The following is a 24,012-nucleotide window of genomic DNA, read 5'->3' as shown; positions in this document are numbered from 1 at the left end:
TCATTCGATAGATATCTGTGTTGAAATGAACAAGTCCTACTAACAGGATGTCTGCTAACTGCTTTTGAAGATCCACCGTTTTAAAATTGAAGCTAAGACTTATTGTGCAAACCTTCACATTCAGGGAATGAATGACAGCCAGTTATTACACTGCATCGTAACTTCAGGCGGTAGAGACAGTTACCATTGTCTAACTTTACTGCCCAAACAAATTGGGTAGTTTAACACATTATCGTTCTCATTAACAAATGATTTTGTTCACTCCTGTGACCTTCTTCAGCTACCGAGAAGAGTGATTTCTCTGCTGTTGAGTGAGTCTGCTCTCTGCCCCTTTATGTAGCTTCACCCTGTCCCATATCTGCTGTCCCTCCTTCGTTCTTCCTGTACGTTTGCACCTTGACAGGTCCAGTTGTGAACAAGGTCTTTACGCTTGAAAATTACTTTACATAATGGACTGGTTCGTCCTCAGAATATTAAATGATAACGTTGATCTTTTCTTCCCTTTTTTTCTGGTACCTGACAAGCTGAATTATTGCCACTTCATTAAAAGATTCATTTTTAAATTTGCAAACGGCTTCACAGGAAAGTGGCGATGCTTAAAATCCCCTTTGCTTGGAACAACTGACTCAAACAAGAGCCTGTGTTTTCGTCAATTGGTTTCCATCGAATTTCCCAGCAGAGAAGTTGCTAATTTGGACCAACTGGTTTCTGCCAGTATTTGTGTTCCGCACAAGAATCCTTCTATCTTCCTTCATCTCATCCACTCCTTCTGTTCATTTCCCCCTCCTTTATTTCTCAAACTTCCCCTTAAATGTGTTTGTGTGTTTTCCTTTTATTCTGATTCACTGGGTCTGTAGCTTTGCCTGAGTCAGCAAAATTGTTAGCAATTATTATCCCATTAGTTTTCCACACTTCCATCTGATTGTTCCCACAAAGAAAAACAACAATTGGGATTTACCTAAATAAATAGCAACAAACAGTCAAACCACACAATTGCCAGGCAATGACCAACTCCATTAAGAGAGAATCTAACCATCACCCCTGTTGACTTTCAATAGCATAAACATCACTGAATTCCCACTCCCCTTCCCTATCATCAAGTCAGGGGTATATTGAATCATCTCCACTTGTCTAGGTGAGTTTAACTCCACAACACTCAGAAGGTCAACACCATCTGGGACAAAGCAGTTTGTTTGCTTGGCACCCCAGGCACAACCTTTCACATTGACTCCCGTCACCACGAGTGCACATTGTCAGCAGTGTGTACAATCTGTGAGATGCAGTGAATAACTCGCCTGGGCTCCTTTGGCAGAACCTTCTAAACTCTCAACCTCTGCCTTCTGGAAGGACAAGGGGAAACCACCACCTGCAAGTTCCCCTCTAAGCCACACACCATCCTGACTTGGAATTATATCGCTCTTCCTTCACTGTCGATGGGTCAAAATCCTCGGGCTCTGAAGAGCACTTGTGGGTGTTCCTACAGCCCAGGGGCTGCAGTGGTCCCTGAGGGCAGTTTGGTATCACCTTCTCCAGTACAATCCTAAATGGACAAATGGTGCCAACAGTGCTGGCATTCCGTGAATGAATCAAAGAAAGAATTGCAGAGATCTGATCCAAACTGCAAGCCTCACCCTTCCCTATCTCATCTAATTCTGCGCTCTTGCACCAGTTCTGTTGTCATCACTGCATTATTGTTCCTTCAGTAATCTATACCCTGAGCTCAGAAAGTCCCTCCCTGACCTCCCTCATCTGTCCATCACTTCTCTCCTCATTTACAATGCTCTTTAAAGTTTGCTCCCTGACCATGTTTTTAAATACCTCCTTGCGTTTGCTGAGTGTAAATTGCGTTCGATAATGCTCCTGTAAAGCTGCTTGGGGGGTTCCAATTGGGGAATGCTGCTCTGTAATTGCAGCTTGTGGTTTTGGTTGGAGACAGGATTATATTCCACTGGGGACGGGTGCAGAGCTTTGCTGCTAAGGCATTACTGAGAGATTACTATCATTTTCCGCAGCTCTTCGCTCGTGTGTGATTGACAAAGATGAGCTGAAGGATGGCCTTCGGGTGCTGATTCCAATGGATGACAAGCTACTGTATGCTGGATATGTGAAAACTGTTCACTCTCCCGATATGTAAGTTGTCAGCAAGGGGGGACGATTGACATGCTCATTACTTAAAGACAATCTAATCTAATCTAATTTAAACATCATGCACAATTTCCCAGCTGCTCCTGATTCTCACCTGGAAGTCAGAGTCTGACCTTGAAAGGTCAGAGTTTAGTTGGTAATGTGGCACTATGCCTCCTTTAAGCCACCCCCTTCAGCACCCGACATCTGCCTGAGACAATTTTGTCCAATTCCCTGGCTTCTGGCATGCTGGCGACCAGTGAAACAAATCTGTAGCCCCCCTGATTAAATAGTGGCTTGAATACATTTCAGGGTGCTGGCTTCCAGTCGGAAAATTATTTGTTTCCCATGTTCTGATGTTCTTTATGGTTTCAAATCCATTCAGTTCAGGCACAGAATAAATGCTGTAGAGGCAGAGAGAGCACTTACCTGAAACAGAAGGTTGATGTTACAAATGCTGTGATGTTTAAGTGTGCATAGGTGATGCTGCAGTTATCATTTAGAGCCGAAAACTATTGGGAATGATTAGGACCATATATGAGGACTGACGTGGTAGATGGCCACCACACAGGCTGGGGCACATTATTTCCCCTTTCAATTCAATTTTGATTCAGATTCTTTCTCTCTGTCTCTGTTTCTTCCTGTTTATTGGTTTTGGAGGGTCCCTGGTGGGGCAGTGTTATTAATTGGTGAAGTGAGTGATTTGCTGAAGGGATTTTTCAAAACAAAAAACGCCCTTCTAATGACAGGGCATCCCCAGAGAGGGAGTGTCCACTGCAGGCCTCTGTGTCCAGTCCTCTGTGCTGCCCCACCCCCCACCCTTCCCCACCTCGCCCCGCTCAAGTTTACTTTCATGATTTGATTTTTGCATCTGGAGTTTCCCAGTTGGCTTCCTGCATTGATGGGAAAGATTAACAACGTGGGGAGAAGTGCCAAGTGGTAGGTGAGGATTAGGGGTCCAGGCGACAGCTCCCCAGGGAAGATGGTTTTCCCTTTCCTCCTGGGACATGTGGTACTTGTTTGGTTGTGTTTGTCATTAACATGCTTAGGAGACTAGGGAGGGATTCTTCTTGTTGAGTCCCATCGTGCGCTGCAAACTGGGCTGTTCTCTGAGCTGGAGGGGTTGATCCTCTAGATTTGAGGGTGTGAGCATCCACTGTTGGACAGGAAGCCCATTTTATGCCAACTAATGGCTCCTGTATCCACGTCAAAATCTTCAGTTTAATTCGTTCCCTCCCCTGGAGGTGGGTTAGTGAGCTGAAAGCAGCCTCACCTCGGTTTGACATCTCATCAATAGATGGCACGATGACAGTGTAGCACTCCCTCAGCGTCACACATTATACACTCAGGTCCCAGAGCGCGGAGCTTGAACCCATGACTGTCTAAAATTGCGCTAAAATTGTCCTCCAGGGGAGTAAGAGAAGGGGGTCCTTACATCTTTCACAAGCTGTGTCAGTTCCTGGTGTCTGAGGTTAACAAGTAAATCCTCTCTTTGTTTTCACTGAGAGGAGCTATTTGTATTTTCACCGATTAAACAGCCACAGCTGAGCAATGCAAAAAAATTAAGCGATCCGGCTCAGTGCTGCCTCACAGTGCCAGGAACCTGGGTTCGATTCCAGTCTTGGGGTGACTGTCTGTGTGGAGTTTGCACATTTTGTGCAAATTCAAAGCTGTGGCAGGAAAAGCAACACTTTGAAGGTGAAGATATTGGCCCCATCTCAGTGGTGCTTTGGTTTCCACCCACAGTCCAAAGATGTGCAGGGTAGGCAGATTGGCCATGGGAAATGTGGGGTTCAGGTGGGTCTGGCTGGGATACTCTTCATAGGGTCAGTGCAGACTCGATGGGCTGAATAGTCTCTCGTTGCACTGGAGGGATTCTATGTCCCTAATGAGGTTGGGAGGGATATATTTGCTGTATATTATATATCTCTCTAATTTTAATAGCTGCATTATACCAAACTGTGGAACTATGTTGTGACCATGTGCCTGATATGCATTAGACGTGAACTCAGGACAGGCAATGCGTGTTCTGTAATAGATCCAAAACAAATTAATATTGCTCGTGTTCCTCTCCTTTCAAATTATTAACTTCCAACCTCATGGCTTAATTTCAACAGTTTTGTTTTAGTGGGTTTGAGGAGTGTGGGCCTGTTCAGAGCAGAGCTGGTCTGTGCCACCTGACAAAGGGGCAGCGCTGCAAAAATTTGTGGTTTCAAGTAAACCTGTTGGACTATAACCTGGTGTCGTGTGGCTTCTGACCCTGTGCCAGAAAAGCAGCATTTTATTCAGATGAAGGTGTTGGCCGCCCCTCTGGGTAGGACTCTCCTCCTCTGAGTCACTTGCTGATGTCTTATTGTGCCACCAAGGCTGATGCTACAGTAACAAAAACAGAAGTTGCTGGAAAAGCTCTGAAGTTGTCTGGCAGCATGTGTGCCGAGAAATCAGAGGTAGTGTTTCGGGTCTGGTGACTCTTCCTCAGAACGGAGGTTCTCTGCACTGGCAGAGGTGATCTCTCCCACGTTAACTGCTAAACCGAAGCCTGGCTGAAATCTTGGACAGACATTAAAAATCCCACAGTGCTCTCTGTAAATGGGCAGGGGAGCCCCAGTCAATATTTACCTCTCAACCAACATCACCATTACATTGCTGATTGTGGGACTTTGCTCTGTCTAAACTGGCTATTGATTTTTTTTATAAGGTGCAACAGTGGTAATATTTCAACAAACATTCTGTTGGCTGCAGAGTGCTATGGGATAAACTAAGATTATGAATGGCACTATATAAATGCGGGCTTTACAATGTTTGAGCTAGAAGGTGGAATTTACAATTCCCAAGAAGCAGCGGGACGGTTGTACGCAGAAAGGAAGGATAATCGGGCCAGCTCTTCCATCCCTCCCCTCCCGCCATCCCCCCCAAAAAACTGCTGTCACTTCAGAAATTAAGTTCTGGACAGGAAGTCTGCAATTGACCGTCCCAACCTACTGTCAACAATTGACAACCACTTGGGAGCCTCCTGCAGCCTGGGCCATAACTAATTGAGCTCCAGGTGGGTCAGGTTGGTTGACCAAACCAACAGTGAACAGGCAAGTTATCAGTTTTGGGGGCAGGTGGGGTCGGCAAAAAGACTTACTTCCTCCAATCCTCCGTCTTGAGGGGTACTCTGGGTAATGGTGCCTTGGCTGCAGGCGTTATGGTGCTACCAAGCTGTGGAGACATCAGGCAGCAATTCGGTGGTAACCCCAGGGCTTCATGCTCCAGCTTCTCGGGAAAGGGGATTATCAGGTCAGCCATGATCTCATTGAAGGGCAGAGCACCCTCGATGGGCTGAATGGCCTACTTCTGCTTCAGAGTCTTTTGGCTTTGGAATTGCAGCAGAACAAGAATTCGGTAGGAATTGTGAACAAGGTGTTTCTCTACACAAAATGTTCCTGCTTTTGGACTAGATTCAAAAACAGGAAACATCCGCTGAAACTGTGGAGCGACAAGTTATTCTTTTCTGTACATTTTCCTTTTTGTGTAAAATTGAAGGTTGCGCATTGGAGTTGGGAGGTCATCTTGTGGCTGGATGGGACATTGGTTAGGCCACTTTTTGACTACTACATTCAGTTCTAGTCTCCCTGTTATAGGAAGAATGTTGTGAAACCTGAAAGGGTTCAGAGAAGAGTTACGAGGATGTTGCCAGGGTTGGAAGGTTTGAGCTACAGGGAGAGGCTGAACAGGCTGGGGCTGTTTTCCCCAGAGTGTCGGGGCTGAGGGGTGACTTTACAGATGCATTTAAAATCATGAGGGTCATGGATAGGGTAAATAAACAAGGGTTTTTCCCCAGGAGGAGATAAAACTCCAAACTAGGGGAGTTTAGGGTGAGAGGGAGGAAGATTTAAAAGGGACCTAAAGGGCAACTTTTTCACGCAGAGGGTGGTGTGTGTATGGAAGAAGCTACCAGAGGAAGTGGTGGAGGCTAGTACAATTACAGCATTTAAAAGGCATCTGGATGGGTATGTGGATAGGAATGATTTAGAAGGATATGGGCCAAATGCTGGCAAATGGGACTAGATTTATTGAGGATATCTGGTTGGCATGGATGAGTTGGACTAAAGGGTCTGCTTCCATGCTGCGTCTGTGAAGTGACCCAAGTGGTGAAATCCCTGCTCGTGCAGTCCTGCAACTCTGACCATTTCATTCTAACCAGAACCATCAAGTGAATGTTAGAGCGTCCTTTAAGTTCCTGGATTTAAGCCTACAAAGCCCCTCTGTCACTATCAGCAATAGCACTGCAGCAATTTGGGTCATCACCTTCAGGGAACTGAAGGCCCAGAGAGTCAAACTTGGACAGGCATGTGTGGGTCTATCTTTATCTTTATCTGTGTGTACGTTTTTTGTTTGTACAAAGAGATAACTATTCAGTGTGGGGAAAACGTCACGTGCAACAAAGTTAAAATTTCTCCTTGTGTGCGTCACCACGCTCCTGACATTTACCAACGAAGCAGTAAAGTCACAGAGTCAGACAATAACACGTCGCGGGGGGGGGGGGGGCCGTGTACAAAATATCTTTCGTATTATCTGTACACAGAAAATGTGACTTCATTGGATTAAAAAAAGAGGGAAATACAAGATTTGCAGTGAGAGTAACAAGGAACTTCCTAATGAGATTACAGTGACAAGCCCTGGTGCTTGATGTAGGCCCAGTCTCCTTGTTTTTCATTATAGGCTCTCTGGTTTCCTCCCACAGTCCAAAGAGGTGCCGTTTAGATGGATTGTCCATGCTAAATTCCCCATCATGTGCAGGCAAGATGGATTAGCCAGGGAAAATACATGGTTACAGGGATAGGATAGGGGGCTGGGACTGGGTGAAATTGATGCAGACTCTGACTGAAGGTCTCTTTCTACGCTGTAGAATTTCTGTGATTCTTAGATGCACCATGATTTGTCTCGATAAAGAAGTTTTCAAATTGCTGCGACCAAGCTGCATACGGACTGACTTTAAGAAATCAAATTGAACAAGACAGAGAAGATTACTGTGTGTAAACACTCTGGCCCCTCCTCAAGTATAAACATCTCTCTTCCAGATATCGTGTGGTTGTAGAGGGAGAGAGAGGAAACCGTCCGCACATCTACTCCTTGGAGCAGCTCCTACAGGAAGCGGTGAGAGGCTTAGTAATTGCTACAGATTGGCAATAACGTTCGCTTTTCACTATTACAACACCGTGCGAGCTTTCCTTCAGTCTGGGGTGTATAGGTAGTGAAATGAAAGCACTCATTGTAAAGTAGGCAGGAGACAAGCAGCTGGATTAAAAATGGCCCGAAACTTCTCGCCATGCCTGATGTCCTAGACAAAACTTTAAATTATTTGCCCGTGCACTTGAGAATAAAGCATGAATTACTTTGGTTTTGCAAGAAATGAATGTGATTTTTCCATTGAAAATGTTTTTCCAGTGATATTATCTGTTGATGACTTTTCCCCCTCACCCTGCCTGTTGATACAGGTCTGTAAAAAGAGTGGTACATTTGATTTCAGAAATTAGGTCTTATTCCAGATACTCTGTTGACCAGTTGAAGTTTTGCAACATCAAGGAGACTGAGCTCCTGTTGTCAGGGACATCTTACCAGGCGATTTCCTGTTTGTGGAGGGTCACTGCACAGAGACCAGTATCTGTCACCAAATCACCCTTTATTTACATAGTTCATGCCACTGACCCAGCTAACTCCACCCCCACTCCTCTCCCCAACCCAAACCCCACTCCCACCTCAGAAAGGATCAGCTATATTAAGCGCAGAGAGAGAGCAGTCTCAACAACATGTGCCCAGCAGGAGCAGCCGCTGTTGCTGTGAAGGCAGGAACCCTGCGGCCTGCAGCAATTCAGAAAAGACCGACATTTCCAAAAGGAAAATGGGGCTGAGACCCCCTCTAAGGATATCGAAAGGGCCACCCATAGCTGTGGTCCCTTTTTTTTATAGAATCCCTACAGTGTGGAAACTGGCCCTTCGGCCGAACAATTCCACACTGACCTTCTGAAGAGTATCTCACCCAAATCCATTCCCCTATTACTCTAGATCTACCCCTGACTAATGCATCTAACCTACACATCCCTGGACACTATGGGCATTTTAGCCAATCCACCTAACCTGCACATCTTTGGATTGTGGGAGGAAACTGGAGCACCCGGAGGAAACCCACACAGACACGGGGAGAATGTGCAAACTCCACACAGACAGTTACCCGAGGCTGGAATCAAGCCCAGGTCTCTGGCACTGTGAGGCAGCAGTGCAAACCACTGACCCACCACTCCCAACACCACCCCCACCTACCCACCCATTAAAACCCCGGGTAACCACCAAGTGGCCGTCCCGCGGTTTCTCTCAGGGCCTGGCTACATGGGGATTAAATTGCAACTTTTGGTCGATGATGGAATAGCTCTTAATAAGGCCCCAATGTATTTCAATTGTTTGCCTGCCCCCTGGGGGTGTGTGAGGGGTCTGTTTGATTGCTATCCTGCTGTTGATAAATGTCTCAGATCAGGGCGGGAGTTGGACGTGGAGCCAAGTCAATCTGATTTCCCCTCAATTTGACAACATCCCCCACCTCGGCACAGCCTCAGTCGCTGTTCTTCTCCAACACAACCTTTTCAATAAATAAACCAGCGATGGCCCAGGGATATTGCCTTCCTGTTGAGCTCAGCATTTAGTTTGTCAGGATTGATTTGATCTGAAATTCAGACGTGGCTTTAATTTAGATCTCGCTCTCTCCTAATGTCCTTTTGAAGCAGATCATTGATGTTAAGCCTTCCTGTGTGAGGTTGTTGCCTGAAGGAACCCGAATTGCTGCCTACTGGAGCCAGCAGTATCGCTGCCTGTACCCTGGAACTGTTGTCAGAGGTATCTGTCTCTCTCTCTCACTCTCTGATTCTGTCACCCAGAAACCGTTTCTTGACGAGTTCTCATTCTAAGAACGTCTAACTTCCTGAGTGGAAAGTGTGACATTGAGAGCTTAGTGCTGATTCAGCTCTCGAAAGGGTTAGCCATGGAGTGTGTTCATCATTGTGTCAACTGGGCGCAGAAAGCAGGCTGATCTTCCCTTTCAAGCACGAAACAAAGGTCTCCCCAGTTACTTCTTACATTTATAATGAACAGAATGTTTAAACCCAAAGAATTTTTTTTGCAAGCATTTGAAGTGACATCTTCTGAGAAGGAGGGGAGGGGGGGTGGAGGGAGAGGATGGGAGGTGGAGGGAGAGGAGGGGAGGTGGAGTGTGAGGAGGGGAGATGGAGGGTGAGGAGGAGAGGTGGAGGGAGAGGAGGGGAGTTGGAGGGAGAGGAGGGGAGTTGGAGGGAGAGGAGGGGAGTTGGAGGGAGAGGAGGGGAGTTGGAGTGTGAGGGGGGAGATGGAGGGTGAGGAGAGCAGGTGGTGGGAGAGGAGGGGAGGTGGAGGGAGAGGAGGTGAGATGGAGGGAGAGGAGGGGAGTTGGAGGGTGAGGAGGGGAGTTGGAGGGAGAGGAGGGGAGTTGGAGGGAGAGGAGGGGAGTTGGAGGGTGAGGAGGGGAGTTGGAGGGAGAGGAGGGGAGATGGAGGGAGAGGAGGGGAGGTGGAGGGAGAGGAGGGGAGGTGGAGGGAGAGGAGAGGAGTTGGAGGGAGAGGAGGGGAGATGGAGGGAGAGGAGGGGAGTTGGAGGGTGAGGAGGGGAGTTGGAGGGAGAGGAGGGGAGTTGGAGGGAGAGGAGGGGAGATGGAGGGAGAGGAGGGGAGGTGGAAGGAGAGGAGGGGAGGTGGAAGGAGAGGAGGGGAGGTGGAAGGAGAGGAGGGGAAGTGGAGGGTGAGGTGGGGAGGTGGAGGGAGAGGAGGGGAGGTGGAAGGAGAGGAGGGGAGGTGGAAGGAGAGGAGGGGAGGTGGAAGGAGAGGAGGGGAGGTGGAGGGAGAGGAGAGGAGGTGGAGGGAGAGGAGGGGAGTTGGAGGGAGAGGAGGGGAGGTGGAGGGAGAGGAGGGGAGTTGGAGGGAGAGGAGGGGAGGTGGAGGGAGAGGAGAGGAGGTGGAGGGAGAGGAGGGGAAGTGGAGGGAGAGGAGGGGAGTTGGAGGGAGAGGAGGGGAGGTGGAGGGAGAGGAGGGGAGTTGGAGGGAGAGGAGGGGAGGTGGAGGGAGAGGAGGGGAGATGGAGGGAGAGGAGGGGAGATGGAGGGAGAGGAGGGGAGGTGGAGGGAGAGGAGGGGAGGTGAAGGAAGAGAAGGGGAGATGGAGGGGGAGGAGGTGAGATGGAGGGTGAGGAGGGGATGAAGGGTGAGGAGGGGGTGGAGGGAGAGGAGGGGAGGTGGAGGGAGAGGAGAGCAGGTGGTGGGAGAGGAGGGGAGGTGGTGGGAGAGGAGGGGAGTTGGAGGGTGAGGAGGGGAGTTGGAGGGAGAGGAGGTGAGATGGAGGGAGAGGAGGGGAGTTGGAGGGAGAGGAGGGGAGTTGGAGGGAGAGGAGGGGAGTTGGAGGGTGAGGAGGGGAGTTGGAGGGAGAGGAGGGGAGTTGGAGGGTGAGGAGGGGAGATGGAGGGTGAAGAGGGGATGAAGGGTGAGGAGGGAAGGTGGAGGGAGAGGAGGGGAGTTGGAGGGAGAGGAGGTGAGATGGAGGGAGAGGAGGGGAGTTGGAGGGAGAGGAGGTGAGATGGAGGGAGAGGAGGGGAGTTGGAGGGTGAGGAGGGGAGTTGGAGGGAGAGGAGGGGAGTTGGAGGGAGAGGAGGGGAGATGGAAGGAGAGGAGGGGAGTTGGAGGGAGAGGAGGGGAGATGGAGGGAGAGGAGGGGAGGTGGAGGGTGAGGAGGTGAGATGGAGGGAGAGGAGGGGAGTTGGAGGGAGAGGAGGGGAGATGGAGGGAGAGGAGGGGAGTTGGAGGGTGAGGAGGTGAGATGGAGGGAGAGGAGGGGAGGTGGAGGGAGAGGAGGGGAGGTGGAGGGTGAGGAGGAGGGGTGGAGTGAGGAGGGGAGGTGGAGGGTGGGGAGGAGGGGTGGAGGGTGAGGACGAGGGGTGGAGGGAGAGGAGGGGTGGAGGGTGAGGAGGGGAGGTGGAAGGTGAGGAGGAGAGGTGGAGGGTGAGGAGTGGGGTGGAGGGAGAGGAGGGGGAGGGGTGAGGGAGGGTGAGGAGGGGAGATGGAGGTTGAGGAGTCGGGGTGGAGGGTGAGGTTGGGAGGTGGAGGGTGAGGAGGAGGGGTGGAGGGAGAGGAGGTGAGGTGGAGGGTGAGGAGGGGAGGTGGAGGGTGAGGAGGACGGGTGGAGGGTGAGGAGGGGAGGTGGAGGGTGAGGAGGACGGGTGGAGGGTGAGGAGGGGAGGTGGAGGGTGAGGAGGGGGCGATGGAGGGTGAGGACGCCAGGTGGAGGTGAGGAAGGGGTGGTGGAGGGTGAGGAGGGGGTGATGGAGGGTGAGGAGGAGGGGTGGAGGATGAGGAGGGAGCGGTGGAGGGTGAGGAGGAGGGGTGGAGGATGAGGAGGGAGCGGTGGAGGGTGAGGAGGGAGCAGTGGAGGGTGAGGAGGGGGTGATGTAGGGTGAGGACGAGAGGTGGAGGGTGAGGAGGGAGATGAGAAGAAATCTGGGGGCGAAGTGTGCCAGAGGGAACGGAAGGCGGAGGACAGGTAAAGGGGATAAGATGTGGAGGAGACAGGAGGGAAGGAGGGGAGAAAAGCTGGAGAAGAGGGATCAGAGAGGAGAGGTAGAAGGTGGATAGGTCGAGGAATGGGGAAGTAAAGGAAAGGAGGAGAGATATGGGGGAAAGGTGGATGGGGGAAGCAGAAAGAAGGAAGGGGGAGGATAGAGGAAATGAGGGGAAAGGAGGGGAGGGAGGGTCAGCAGTGGAACATGAAAAAGACTGGATTGGGAAATGTTGTTCTGTTGGGGCCAATCCAGTAAACACGTCTGGGTTTGGTCAGTTGTGAGCTTATCCAGGTGTATCTGACCCAGGCTAGGTTCCAGATATAGACCCTTTCTATTCTCGTTCCCCTAATATCTATTTAGTCAGTACAGTCAGTGTCAGTATTCCGGGACCTGTCAGGCCAAGTGGGGATCAGCTTGAGCCCTGATCACAGGATATTATAAAGTATAAGCATGTGACAATTAGTGAAGCAAGAAACTACATTTATATAGTGACTTGCACAACCTCAGGACTCGGAAGTGTGGTCACTGTTGTATATTGGCAGGCAATTTTCGCACAGCATCATCCCAGAACACAATGGGATCGGGATGGAAGAAAATAAAATGGTGATTTCTTCATGATCTTGCTTGTGAGTTAGGTATTGGCAAAGATAACAGAGAGAACTTCCTTGCTGTTTGACATAGCAGATGGTTTTATGTCAAAGCAAGATGACCAATTGAGGTTCTGTTCAACATTTAATCTGAAAGGCAACTCATATGTTGTTTTGATCACTGAATGACCAATGCTAACAGCCCAGGCTTTCATTCCGAAATGGTTGCTTGAGTGAGCTATCTGATCAACCTGGTTTGATGAAGCAGCCAGGCTTGCACACGTTCAATGGGGATACCTGTCATTGGGACTACACACAAGCTCCACCCCCACGCACAACACCTCCCCACCCTACCAGTAAACATCTTAGAAGTCACCATTAACCAGACACTCTCTACTGGACCGACCACATAAATCTGTGCCTCGAAGAGCAAGTCAGAACCTGGGACTTCTGTGGCAAGTAACCCTCCTCCAGTCTCCCAAAGCCTGTCCACCATCTACAAAGCACAAGTCAGGAGTGTGATGGAATACCCCCCACTTGCCTGGATGGGTAAGTGCCAACAGCACTCAAGAAGCTTGACACCATCCAGGATAAAACGGCCCGCTTGATTGGCACCACATCCACAAACATCCACTCCCTTCACCACCCAGGAGCAGAAGTGTGTACAAGATGCCCTGAAACAGTTCACCAAGGCTCCTTTGACATCATCTTCCATCCCGTGACCTCTACCACTGAGAAAAACAGGGGCAGTAGGCCCATGTGAACATTACCATCTGCAGGTAGCACTAGAGTCACCCACCATCCTGACTTGGAATGATAACGCTGTTCCTTCACTGTCACTCAGACAAAATCCTGGAACTCTCTCCTTACCAGCACTGAGCATATGCCTACTGCCAGAAGACCAGAAGATGTAGAACCAGAAATAGGCCATTCAGTCCATCAAGTCAGCTCTTCCATTCAGTGAGATCGTGGCTGATCTAATAGTCCTCAACTTCACTTTCCTGCCTTTTCCCCTTACCCCTTACTGATGAATAATCTGTTTATCTCTGCCTTGAATATGCTCATGACCCAGCATCCATCACCATTTGCAGCAAAGAATTTCACAGACTGAATGTGGCTGGGATAAGAAATTCCGACTCATCTGTGTTTTACATGGGCAGCCCCTTACTCTGAGATGGTGTCCTCTAGCCTGAGAGTCTCCCACAAGGAGAAACAGCCTCTCTACCATCTACCCTGTCAAGTCCTGTATATTTCAAAAAGGTCTCCTGTCATCCTTCTGAACTCCAGTAAGTACAGGCTTAACCAACTCAAACGCTCCTCATGAGATAGTTCCTCCATACCTGGGATCAGCCAAGTTAACATTCTGAAGACTTCCTTCAATGCCTTTACATCTTTCTTTAGGTGAAGGGGCCAAAATTGTTCACACTATGGTCTGTCTAGTTCTTTCGATAGGTTTAGCAAGACGTCCCTATTTTTATACTCCATTCCCTTTGAAATGAAGACAATAGTCTATTTGCCATCCCTATTACCTATTGAATTTGAAAGCAAGCTTTCTGTTATTCATGCATGAGGGCCTGAAATCTCTGAGCTGCAGCCTTCTGCAGTCCTTCTCCTTTTACATTATATTTCATTCTTCTGTTCTTCCTGCCAAAGTGTATAACCTTACATTTTCCCGTATTATCTTCCACTTTCAAAATTTTTACCCCTCATTTAACCTGTGTGTATCCCAACGTAAAGTCTTTGTATCATTGTCACTACATGCCTTCCTACTTACTTTATGTCACCTGCAAACGTGGCATGCACTGACTACCATCGCCAAGGTCAGGAATATATATTGTAAATAATTATGGCCCCAGCACTGATCCCTGTGGCACTCCACTGGTTACAGGTTGCCATCCTGAAAATGCCCCCTTTATGCAAATTCTTTGTCTTCTATTAGTTAGCCAATCCTCTATCCATGCTAACATACCACCTCCCAACACTCTCCTCTTTTTAAATAGCTGATGTGTAATACTTCATCAAATCCCTTCTGGAAATCCAAATATATTCCATCTACTTATTCCCCTTTATCTCACCTGCTTGTTACCTCCTCAAATAACTAATCACATTTTCTGTCCTGATTTCCCTTCATGAAGCCATGCTGTCTCTGTTGATTCTACTATGTATTTTGGAACTTTCCCAATGCTGGATGGCCTATAGTTTCCTTTTTTGTCATCTCCCTTTTTGAATAAGGGTGTTGTATTGGCATTTTTACAATTCTCTGGGATCCTTTCTCCAGAATCAAAAGACTCTTGAGAAGATTACGACCAGTGTATCCAGTATTTCTGTAGCTCCTTCCTTTAAATACATAGGCTGCAACACTTCATGAAGGTAAAACATCTTCTCAAGAGCAATTAGAAACGGACAATAAACCCTGGCCTCATCAACAATGCCCACATCCCATGAATTAATTTTTTAAAAAAGGATCCATTGAGATTCTTCAAAAATTAGCATTCAATTTAATTCCACTGTGTTCAACACTCACTGAACCTGTCAGGGCCTTGATGTGGGTTATGATAAATCTCACCAGAAACGGTCCTCTTTTAAGGAGCTTACCCTTAATTTCTTTGTCCCCCTTAGTCGCTGTATAACCCTTTGCTCCGATCTATTGATTGGAATAAATCAGTATTAAGGAACTTGCTCTTAAGTAGAATAACCAATATCGTTAAGTGATCTCTAAAACTGACAGGAAGGTCTTCGAAGCTTGTAACTTTTTCAAGTATTTGGGCCGTTTGCTTTCAGGGCAAATTTATCACCGTGCTCTTGTATATGAGACCGAAATTTATCATGGTGCGCTGACATTGTGATAACTGCTATTCTCTAATTATTGCCATAAATCTGCTACTCTCGGCTCCCTTTATAGTGAGAACACCAACATTAGCAGCTCACAGCACAGAATGGAACTGGGGAGAAAAACACTTTTTTGTTTAACCTCACGGCTGCCAAAAGCATTTTTGGCAACCTTCCTCTGTTCAATGGAGGGATTAGGAATGTGATGAAAGTAGGTTTCTAGGCTGTAAACAAAATACCCTCAGATCTCATCCTTCATTCCAACTTGGGGATTTCTCAAGATGGGGCCTAATCACATCTGGAGAGAGGTGGGTGGTATCCAAGGCAACATAATACATCAAATATTTAAACCCCAGTCAGAATTATACTATTATTATTAATCCGTTAGCAAGGCAGAAAGAATAAAACTCCAGCTGAGCTTTGATTTTCAAAGAGGATTATCCCCACAACCGCTTCAAGAAGAAATGGGTATTGGTCTGGATTTTTGCCAGGACTGGATGACTGGGAGCCCTTTAAAAATGGTGGGTTGGTCCTAATCCCAGGATTCCTGGGTCTATTCCTTGGGTTTCTCATTTCAGTTCTGAGGGTGCAGGTTGGAACAGATTGTGATCTGTGGTCACCCTGGTCAACCCCGTTTTGGAGATAGTCATGACCTAGTCCTTTGGGATTTTCCATGGGACGTGGTGCGCAGTGCCTCAGGGTGTCATGGGCTGTGGTCTGTCTGACAGAACATATTGAAATTCTCATGCAGCACATGCCAAGCTATGCCTTCCAGTCACGCCCTGATACCAGGCTATGTTACTTTAATTCACCCACAGTGTTGAAGTAATGAATGCGAGAGTGACTGTAAGGTGTGTAAAACAAAAAAGATGTTTTAAAAGTCATTCATTGCTTCATCCGATTTGGTAAAGGAACTCCTTTGTACTGTCGGAGAATAAAATGTCAATCATCGAGACCCCTTAAATAGCTGAAATGGAAAGCATTTGAAGCTTTAACCTTGTCTAAATTCACCTTGACATTTCTATAGAAGCTTCACAGCAGAGCTGAGAGAGCCAGTGCTGGCAATCAAGCAGAGGCTCAGCTTTTTCAAAAGACTAATGAATGTCTGGCCTCTCCACCTCCAGGAGTCTTCCCAACTTTCCCAAGTGACCCCAAGGATGATCGTACAGGACAGAATGTTAAGGTCACTGTTGTCCTGCAGAATTCCTCATAACTTGCAGCTTCCAGCATTCCAGCTGATTGCACCCACTGTAGAATTTCATGGGGTGGCATGAGATCTTGCAGGAAAAAAACCATCAATCCCAGGGGGAGTTTTCACACAGGACAATGATCTGGCCTTCAGATGGCTGAGGCGAATCCATCATTGTTGTTCGGGTGTTTGGATCTTGTATTTTTCTCACAAGACAGTAAGCTGGATTGCAGTCACATGTCAGTTGCTCAACTTAATGTTCCCCCACCCAACCCCCATCCCCATCTTTCCCACTGGTGATGTTGTTTTCCAGCCACTATCACCATTGTATGTAGAATGATAACTTGCATTTAACTAGGGGCTTCAAAGTAGCAAACCATCCCAGTGCACCTCTTGAGAGCATTACTAAGCATGAGAGAATAATAGGTGGGGGTCCAAAGAGGTAGGTTTTGAGGAGTGTTGCAGGAAGAGGAAGAGGGGCACTGAGGTTTTGAGAAGGAAGTCAGGAACTTATGGGCTATTCTTTGGTGTAAGCTTAGGCAGAGTGTGTCAACATACTGTTTGACTTCATACGCAACACAGATGAGCTTGAAGATGTTCTTCACTTTCCAACCTCATGTCCAATGCAAACTGAAGGTGATGGTTAGCAATAAGGGGCAGAACCCCTCCCACACTATTGATATTGAATTCCAATTGTATGGTGGCCACTGTGCCTAACCCTCCCACGGAGAATGACTAACACACCACAACTGGGATCAAACCATGCCCTTTATATTCTGTGTAACTCAGTAAAACACTGAGTTAAGCTGCAGTTTTAAGTGGTTCCAGAAAGCAACCAATAGTTAACGTTTTCACTTGTGTGTAGTAACGGTTTTCATTTTTATTGGTGTGAAATGCTATTAGTATGACCAGAGCAGAGACAAAATCAGAAATTGCATTTTTCCCTTTTCGAGAGCCAAGGTGTAAACTCGAACTTGACAGCAAAAATTGGCAACTAATGCTTTCTTCATGTACTTCCTTTGTCTTTGAATGATTCCTTGTTGATGGCATGTTTCCCTGATTTAATTGGGAGAACGTTTGGGTTTCTTAAAAGAAAATTAACCTGTAAATCCCTATTTAGTCATAGAATCTGATCTTGACTCCCATCTGGGTCTTATATTGAAGATTTTTTAAAATTCATTAACGATCCAGAATTGAATGTGCAACTTACTAATGCTTGAACATAGTTCCACTGAAGATGGTTCAACTTTGCACAATCAATAAATACCACATCACACTGAACATTTTCTGGCCAGCCTCTGTCTTGTCTTTAATTGTTTCCCCCTTTTGCTGATTTTTAAGACCGTTCCTCAGCTTGAAGGTCTTAACTGAGCATTTTGGCTGTGTCTGCATGACCCCATGGCCATTCTCACTGCCAGTGTACTCCTGAGACCATCTCTTCAGTTCCCCTTGTTTCATCCATGCCTTCTCTATTCAAAAGTTACATTTTTTGGCCAAGCTCTTGGTCCCTTCTCCTCAAAGCTGCCTTTGTGGTTCAGTCTCAAAGTATTTTCATAACCCTCCTCGTGAAGAGGCTTTGAATGTTTTGCCACATGCAAGGTGCTATGTCAGTGCTGTTGTTATTGCTATATTTCCTGTCCATTCATTTTCAGTGATGCTCACTTTGCAAGACTTGAGGTGTGGAGGGTTGTTAAAGCGCAGTGCATGCTTCAAGTTATAATGAACTGTGCAAAATAGCAGCAGCTCTTGCCAGCTTCTGAATATAAGAAATAGAAATAGGTTATTTAGTCTTTCATGTTGAGTCCTCAGCCAAGAAATATCATGGTTGACCTTCAACATTGCCACCATTTTCCAGCATGATCTGCATTATCCTTGATGTGGTTAATATGTAGAAATCTGTTGATCTCCGTCTTGACCAAACCTAACAACTGGAACTTCTGCAGCACTCTGGGCATTGAATTCCAAAGGTTCACCGCTCTCTGACTAAAGAAATCCCTAATTCTTCTCAACTCCAGAGAGTATGTGCCTTTCCTCACAGGAAAACCCATCCAACCAAGGAGTTAGTCCAATGAATGTTCATTTATATTCCCTCAAGGGAAGTAAATCCCTTCTCAGGTTAAAATGTCTATGACAGTGCACAATGCTCCAGATGTGGTCTCATACATAAAGCTCTACATAAATGTTGGAAGGTATTTTTACTCTGTGCTAATATTCTCTTGTAATAATGCTAAACATACATTTGGCTTCCCCAAAAGGTAGGAGACAGAGGTGGTGGTGGTGGAGGGTTGCTTTTGGGACTGGAGGCCTGTGACCAGTGGTGTGCCACAGGGCTCGGTGCTGGGTCCACTGTTTTTTGTCATTTATAAGTGATTTGGATGGAATATGTAGTGGGTAGCGAAGTAGGTTACCTCAGAGTACAAAGGGATCTTGGTCAGATGGGCCGAGGAGTTTAATTTGGATAAATGTGAGGGACTACATTTTGATAGGGCAGATCAGGGCAGGACTTATACACTTAATGGTGAGGTCCTTGTGAGTGCTGCCAAACAAAGGGACCTTAGAGTGCAGGTTCATACTTCCCTGAACGTGGAATCCCAGGTAGACAGGATAGAGAAGAAGGCATTTGGTATGCTTGCCTTTATTGATCAGAGCATTGAGTGTCGGAGTTGGAAAGTCATGTTGCGTCGGTATAGAACATTGGTTAGGCCACTTTTGGAATATGGCTTTCAATTCGGGTCTTCTTGCTATAGGAAAGAAGTTATTAAACTTAAAAGGGTTCAGAAAATATTTGCAAAGGTATTGCCAGGATTGGAGGGTGTGACCTATAGAGAGAGGCTGAATAGGCTGGGGCTGTTTTCCATGGAGCATTGGAGGCTAAGGGATGACATTATTGAGGTTTATAAAATCATGAGGGGCATAGATAGGGTAAATAGACGAAGTCTCTTCCCCAGATTTAGAGAGTCTAAAACTAGAGGACATGGGCTTAAATTGAGAGGGGAAAGATCTAAAAGGAGCCTAAGGGGTAACTTGTTCACGCAGAGGGTGGTACAATTACAGCATTTAAAAGGCATCTGGATGGGTATATGATTAGGAAGGGTTTAGAGGGATGTGGACCAAGTGCTGGCAAATGGGCTAGATTAGTTTAGGATATCTCGTCGAGATGGACAAATTGGACAGAAGAGTCTGTTTCTATGCTGTATGGCTCTATGACTTTATAATTACTTGCTGCATATTATCTTTCGCTGATTGATGGACAAGGACACCCAGGTCCAATGCTTGCCAGCCTCTCACCATTTAAGAAACACTCCTCACTTCCTGTTGTTCCCACCAGGTACTGAACCTTGAGGTAACCCACTAGTTAGCCTGCCACCCTAACAATTACCTGTTTGTTCCTGTCCTGTTTCCTCTCTGTTCATTAGCTTACAATCCATGCCAGGATGTAATCCCATGTGCTCTAATCTCTTGTGGGGACTTTGATTGAGAGCCCTCTTAAATAAAACTCTAAATATATTGTATCTACCAGTTCTATGTTATTTGTTCTGTTATTCTGTCTGCAAAAGCTCCAACATATTTTTTTAAAAATATTTCCTAGTCATAAATCCACTTTGAAAATCATGGAAGTATTGGACAGGCTATCCCATCCCTAGAGTTTCTGGCAATTTCCCTACAACTGATATGAAGCTAATGTTATTTTCCTTTATTCACTCATGGGATCTGGGTGTCGATGGCTGGCCAGTATTTATTGCCTGTCCCTAGTTGCCTTTGGTTTGCTAGGCCATTTCAGAGGGCAGTTGAGAGTCAACCATATTGCTCTGGGCCTGGAGTCACATGTAGTCCAGACCAAGTGAGGATGGCAGATTTCCTTCCCTGAAGGATATCAGTGAGCCAGATGGGTTTTTCAACAATCAACAATGTTTTCATGGTCATCAGTAGATTAATTCCAGATTGTTATCAAATTCAAATCCTACCATCTGCCACGACAGGATTCAAGCCCAGGTTCCCAGAGCATTAGCTGAGTTTCTAGAATAATGGTCTAGCGATAATACCATGAGGCAATTGCCTCTCCTGCTGTGTAGCTTCCTTGTTTACTCTATCCCGTTTTTCTTAAACAGTAGACATACATTTTTCAGTCTTCCAATGTGCTAGGATCATTGCAGATTCAAAACAATTTTGAAAGGTGGCCACTGAATCATCTGTCCTTCTAAAGCTCCACCTTCAGCACCTGAGAGGTAAATCATTGAGCCCAGGGGGTTTATCGACCTTAGGTTTCATTAATTCCTATAGTACTAGTTTCTTTGATTCATCTTAATATCCTGTAATTCCTCATTTACACTAGTTCCTAGATTCTCCATTATATTTGGGAGGAATTTTAGTGTTTGCCTCCATGAAGGTAGAAACAATGGGCTTGGCCTGAGGGACATGGCAAGATCTGTAGAATAATCGCGTGAGAAAATCCAGCGAGGCCTATCTCAACATCAAAAACAAATCGCTGCATCTTTTGTGCATTTGCTGGGCAGCCAGGCAAATTACCAATTAATGGGGATTATCACTAGCTAAATGGCTTAATAACGCCCTGACTCACTGTGATAATATTCAACTTGCTGTCATACCAAACACGCCCAACACACTAGACACTGAGAGTTCTCAGTGTGGCAATCAGAACACCACGTTGGATACTCAGCACCAGTGCACACTCTATGGCACCAGCTTCACACACCAGACATTGGCATTTGATGTGTGCCAGCCTCCAAGAGCCCTCATGGCACATCTGTGATCCACTTTCAGGATGCTGCAGCAAGGACACTGTGTGTTCAAGAACACACACCCAGCTCATGGGCTGGACGCTTGGCTTCACCTCCTGCTGTCCACTTCCTGCCATCACGCTCACTCGCTCTGAGCCTGTCTGGATGCTCGCAGCATCCTTGTCTGACCTTTTTGTACTTTGCCATTTCAGCCCAAAATGCCAGGCTCACAGTGCTGCTGGATTGCATTACCAGTAACCACAGCTGCAAAGCTTGACATGACTGTGGGCAGGCTTCAGTTAAGCGAAGGGTAACAGTCTCCAGCCAGGGGTCCTGGCACAGTAGGTCCAGGGCAGCCTCCAATACCAGTCCAGGGCCTTGGACATGGTCAGTCAGCCCTTGGCACAGTCAGAGACAAGATCCTCTCCACTTGAGCGATGGGGATCAGAATGTCAGACTGCACACCACCCTCCTGGCTCTTTCTGCACTTTTAGGGGGTTGTTTGATTCCTGAAATGAGAGAGAGCGGCATGTATTATGGGAGGTGGAAGTGGGTGGCACAGCTGTTATTGTTGGTAAGGGTGGGAAGGTGTTGCAAGCGAATGAGTGGGCAGCGCAGAAGGCAGGGAGTGAGAGATAGTGAGAGGAGTAGGACATGAGCCTTTGTGGCAGAGGGGCATAGCAGCAGCGGTAGAGTGAGTGTGAGATAGCAGAGAGAAGATGTGGGCATTCTGGCGGAGTGGAGAAGAACATTGACCCTCTCCCTGCATAGCTGGGCATTCCTCCAGACAGTTCCGGGCTGACAGAGCTTCTGCGGGTGTACGGCATGTGCAGATGGCACCAATGCTGGGGGTACCAGTCAGCTAAAGTGCACCCTGACAATGGCAAGTTGTCCTGTAAATGGCCCATCATAAGATTGGGCTAGAATGAAATGGAGGGATAATATAGGGGTGGGGTAGGTCATTCATGGGGTGGGTTTGGTCAGATATAGTAAGATCCCACTGCACCTTCTGCAAAAAATGCTCTCACTTAGTCACAAAAACATAAGATTCAGTCCAATGCATTTGTTTCCTTTTCAGTTGTGCCATTTCCTTTTTCCCCATTTTTAATATCCTGCTGTTGCTTGTATTGGATCCACATTTGCTTTTGCTGTTTTTTTTTCCCCTTTTAAGTATGTATAGCAGCTTTTATGCTCTGCTTTCATGTTTCTTGCTAATTTATTCTCATTTACTATTTAACATTTCTATTTTTAATGGTCCTGATTTTGCAGAAGTCTAAGATCTACCCAATCTTTAGGCTCAACATTTTTCCTTTTGGTGACTTTATAAGCCTTTTCCTTTGAACTAATGAAATTCTTGATTCCTTCTGTGAGACCCAGGCAGAACTCTTTTCTGACTGGGATTTTGTGCTTTAAAGGAGTGTCGTTTTGTTGTAAACAATGCATTCATTCTTTAAATATTCGCTTTGCCTATCTACCATCAAAACTTTTAATGTAGTTTTCCAATCCGCCATATTTTCTAATTCCTCATAGCTTTATTGTTTCTCTGTTTAAATTGAAGAGCCTAATTTCTGAATGAATTACATCACTTTACGTTATAAATACTATCATTGTCATTATTTCTCAACAAAATTACTAATTAGCCCTCTTTTAGAGGACAGTACTAGATCTAAAATAGGACATTACCTAATTGCTCCCTTTGACACTCATGTTCTAGAAATCCATCTTGCATACATTCGAAGGATTCATCCTCCATAACATTAGTACTAATTAATCTGTTTGTAGATTGAAATCCTCCATGATGACTTTGTTACCTTTGTTACAAGAACCTGCTTTAAACTTTAATTTGTATTATAGGCAACCAAATACTGGTGATAAACAACCCGCACCAAAGTTTTCTGACATTTGCTATTATTTAGTTCCAGCCACGCTGATTCTACAACTTGAACTTTAAAACTAAGATCATCTCTCAGTACAATACTAACACATCTTTAATTAACAGAGCCACCTCACCTCCTTTTTCTCAGCTGCCTCTCCTTTGTAAATATCACATACCCTTGGATATTCAGGTCCCAGTTTTGAGTTGTCTCTGCGATGGTCACGCATATCAGTTTCTATTGGAGCCGACAATTCACCTGTTTCATTGTGAACGCTGCAGGCAATCAGATACAGAGCGCAGAATTTGATGCTTTTGTAAACTCTAGCCCTGTTACAGAGACAACTGACAACAATCACTGCCCCTCTCTGCCATATTCTGCCATTATCAGAGTCGTTATTGTTAGTTTTCCTATTTAGTTTAAAGTCCCCTTGAGTTTGCTAGAACACTGACCCCAGGACAGTTTAGGTGATCTTCATCACAAAGGTACAGCCCCCACTTCTTCAGGGACTGTTGCCATTGCCCCACAAAATGGAACCCAGTTGCCCATACCAGTCTTTGAGCCACATGTCCATCTTTCTGATCTGATTTGTTCTCTCCTAACTTGAATGTGCCTTAGATAAGAATCCATAGTTTATTAACTTTGAAGTTCTGCTTCTTACTTTAGTGCCTAGCTCTGCATGCTGACTGTGCAAAACCTCTTTCCTCGTCTTACCCATGTTGTTGGAAATGAATTGGACTCCTGTGAACTATATCCTTCCCCTCCCACTCAAGTTCCTCACCAGTTCTGAGCAGGTAACCTAAACTCTGGTATCCAGATACTTGTGCTCGACTACAGAGGACAGTGTCAGGCTCCCTGATTATGCCGCCCATTCATACTTTTCTGTTAACCCTCCCACTTCAAAAGTTTCCTGTACCATGTTGTTATGGTCAGTCAGCCCCTTCACACCATAGCCCTCACTCTCGTCCTTATAAACTGTGCGAGCCTCTAACCTTTTGGAGAATTGCAAGTGCAGCTCCTCCATTGCCACCTTCTCGATTCCCTTACCTGTTTCAACTC

At 46.5% G+C, this 24,012-nt stretch overlaps 1 protein-coding gene across 8 annotated transcripts in view; it reads left to right on the top strand.

Moving 5' to 3' along the window:
- tnrc18 (trinucleotide repeat containing 18) overlaps positions 1 to 24,012 on the top strand; it is a 186,757-nt gene that overhangs the window by 144,206 nt on the left and 18,539 nt on the right. For all 8 annotated transcript variants that reach the window (XM_060840845.1, XM_060840849.1, XM_060840848.1 and 5 more), the window contains 3 exons: positions 2,013 to 2,130; positions 7,191 to 7,266; positions 8,889 to 8,997. In XM_060840845.1, the coding sequence (XP_060696828.1) occupies positions 2,013 to 2,130; positions 7,191 to 7,266; positions 8,889 to 8,997 (303 nt within the window). The remainder of the gene's footprint in view (positions 1 to 2,012; positions 2,131 to 7,190; positions 7,267 to 8,888; positions 8,998 to 24,012) is intronic.

The sequence above is a fragment of the Hemiscyllium ocellatum genome, chromosome 20 (genome assembly GCF_020745735.1).
Source record: "Hemiscyllium ocellatum isolate sHemOce1 chromosome 20, sHemOce1.pat.X.cur, whole genome shotgun sequence".
Classification (NCBI taxonomy): Eukaryota; Metazoa; Chordata; class Chondrichthyes; order Orectolobiformes; family Hemiscylliidae; genus Hemiscyllium; species Hemiscyllium ocellatum.
The sequence above is the reverse complement of the archived record's forward strand: the minus strand, read 5'-3'. Positions and strand labels throughout refer to the sequence as shown.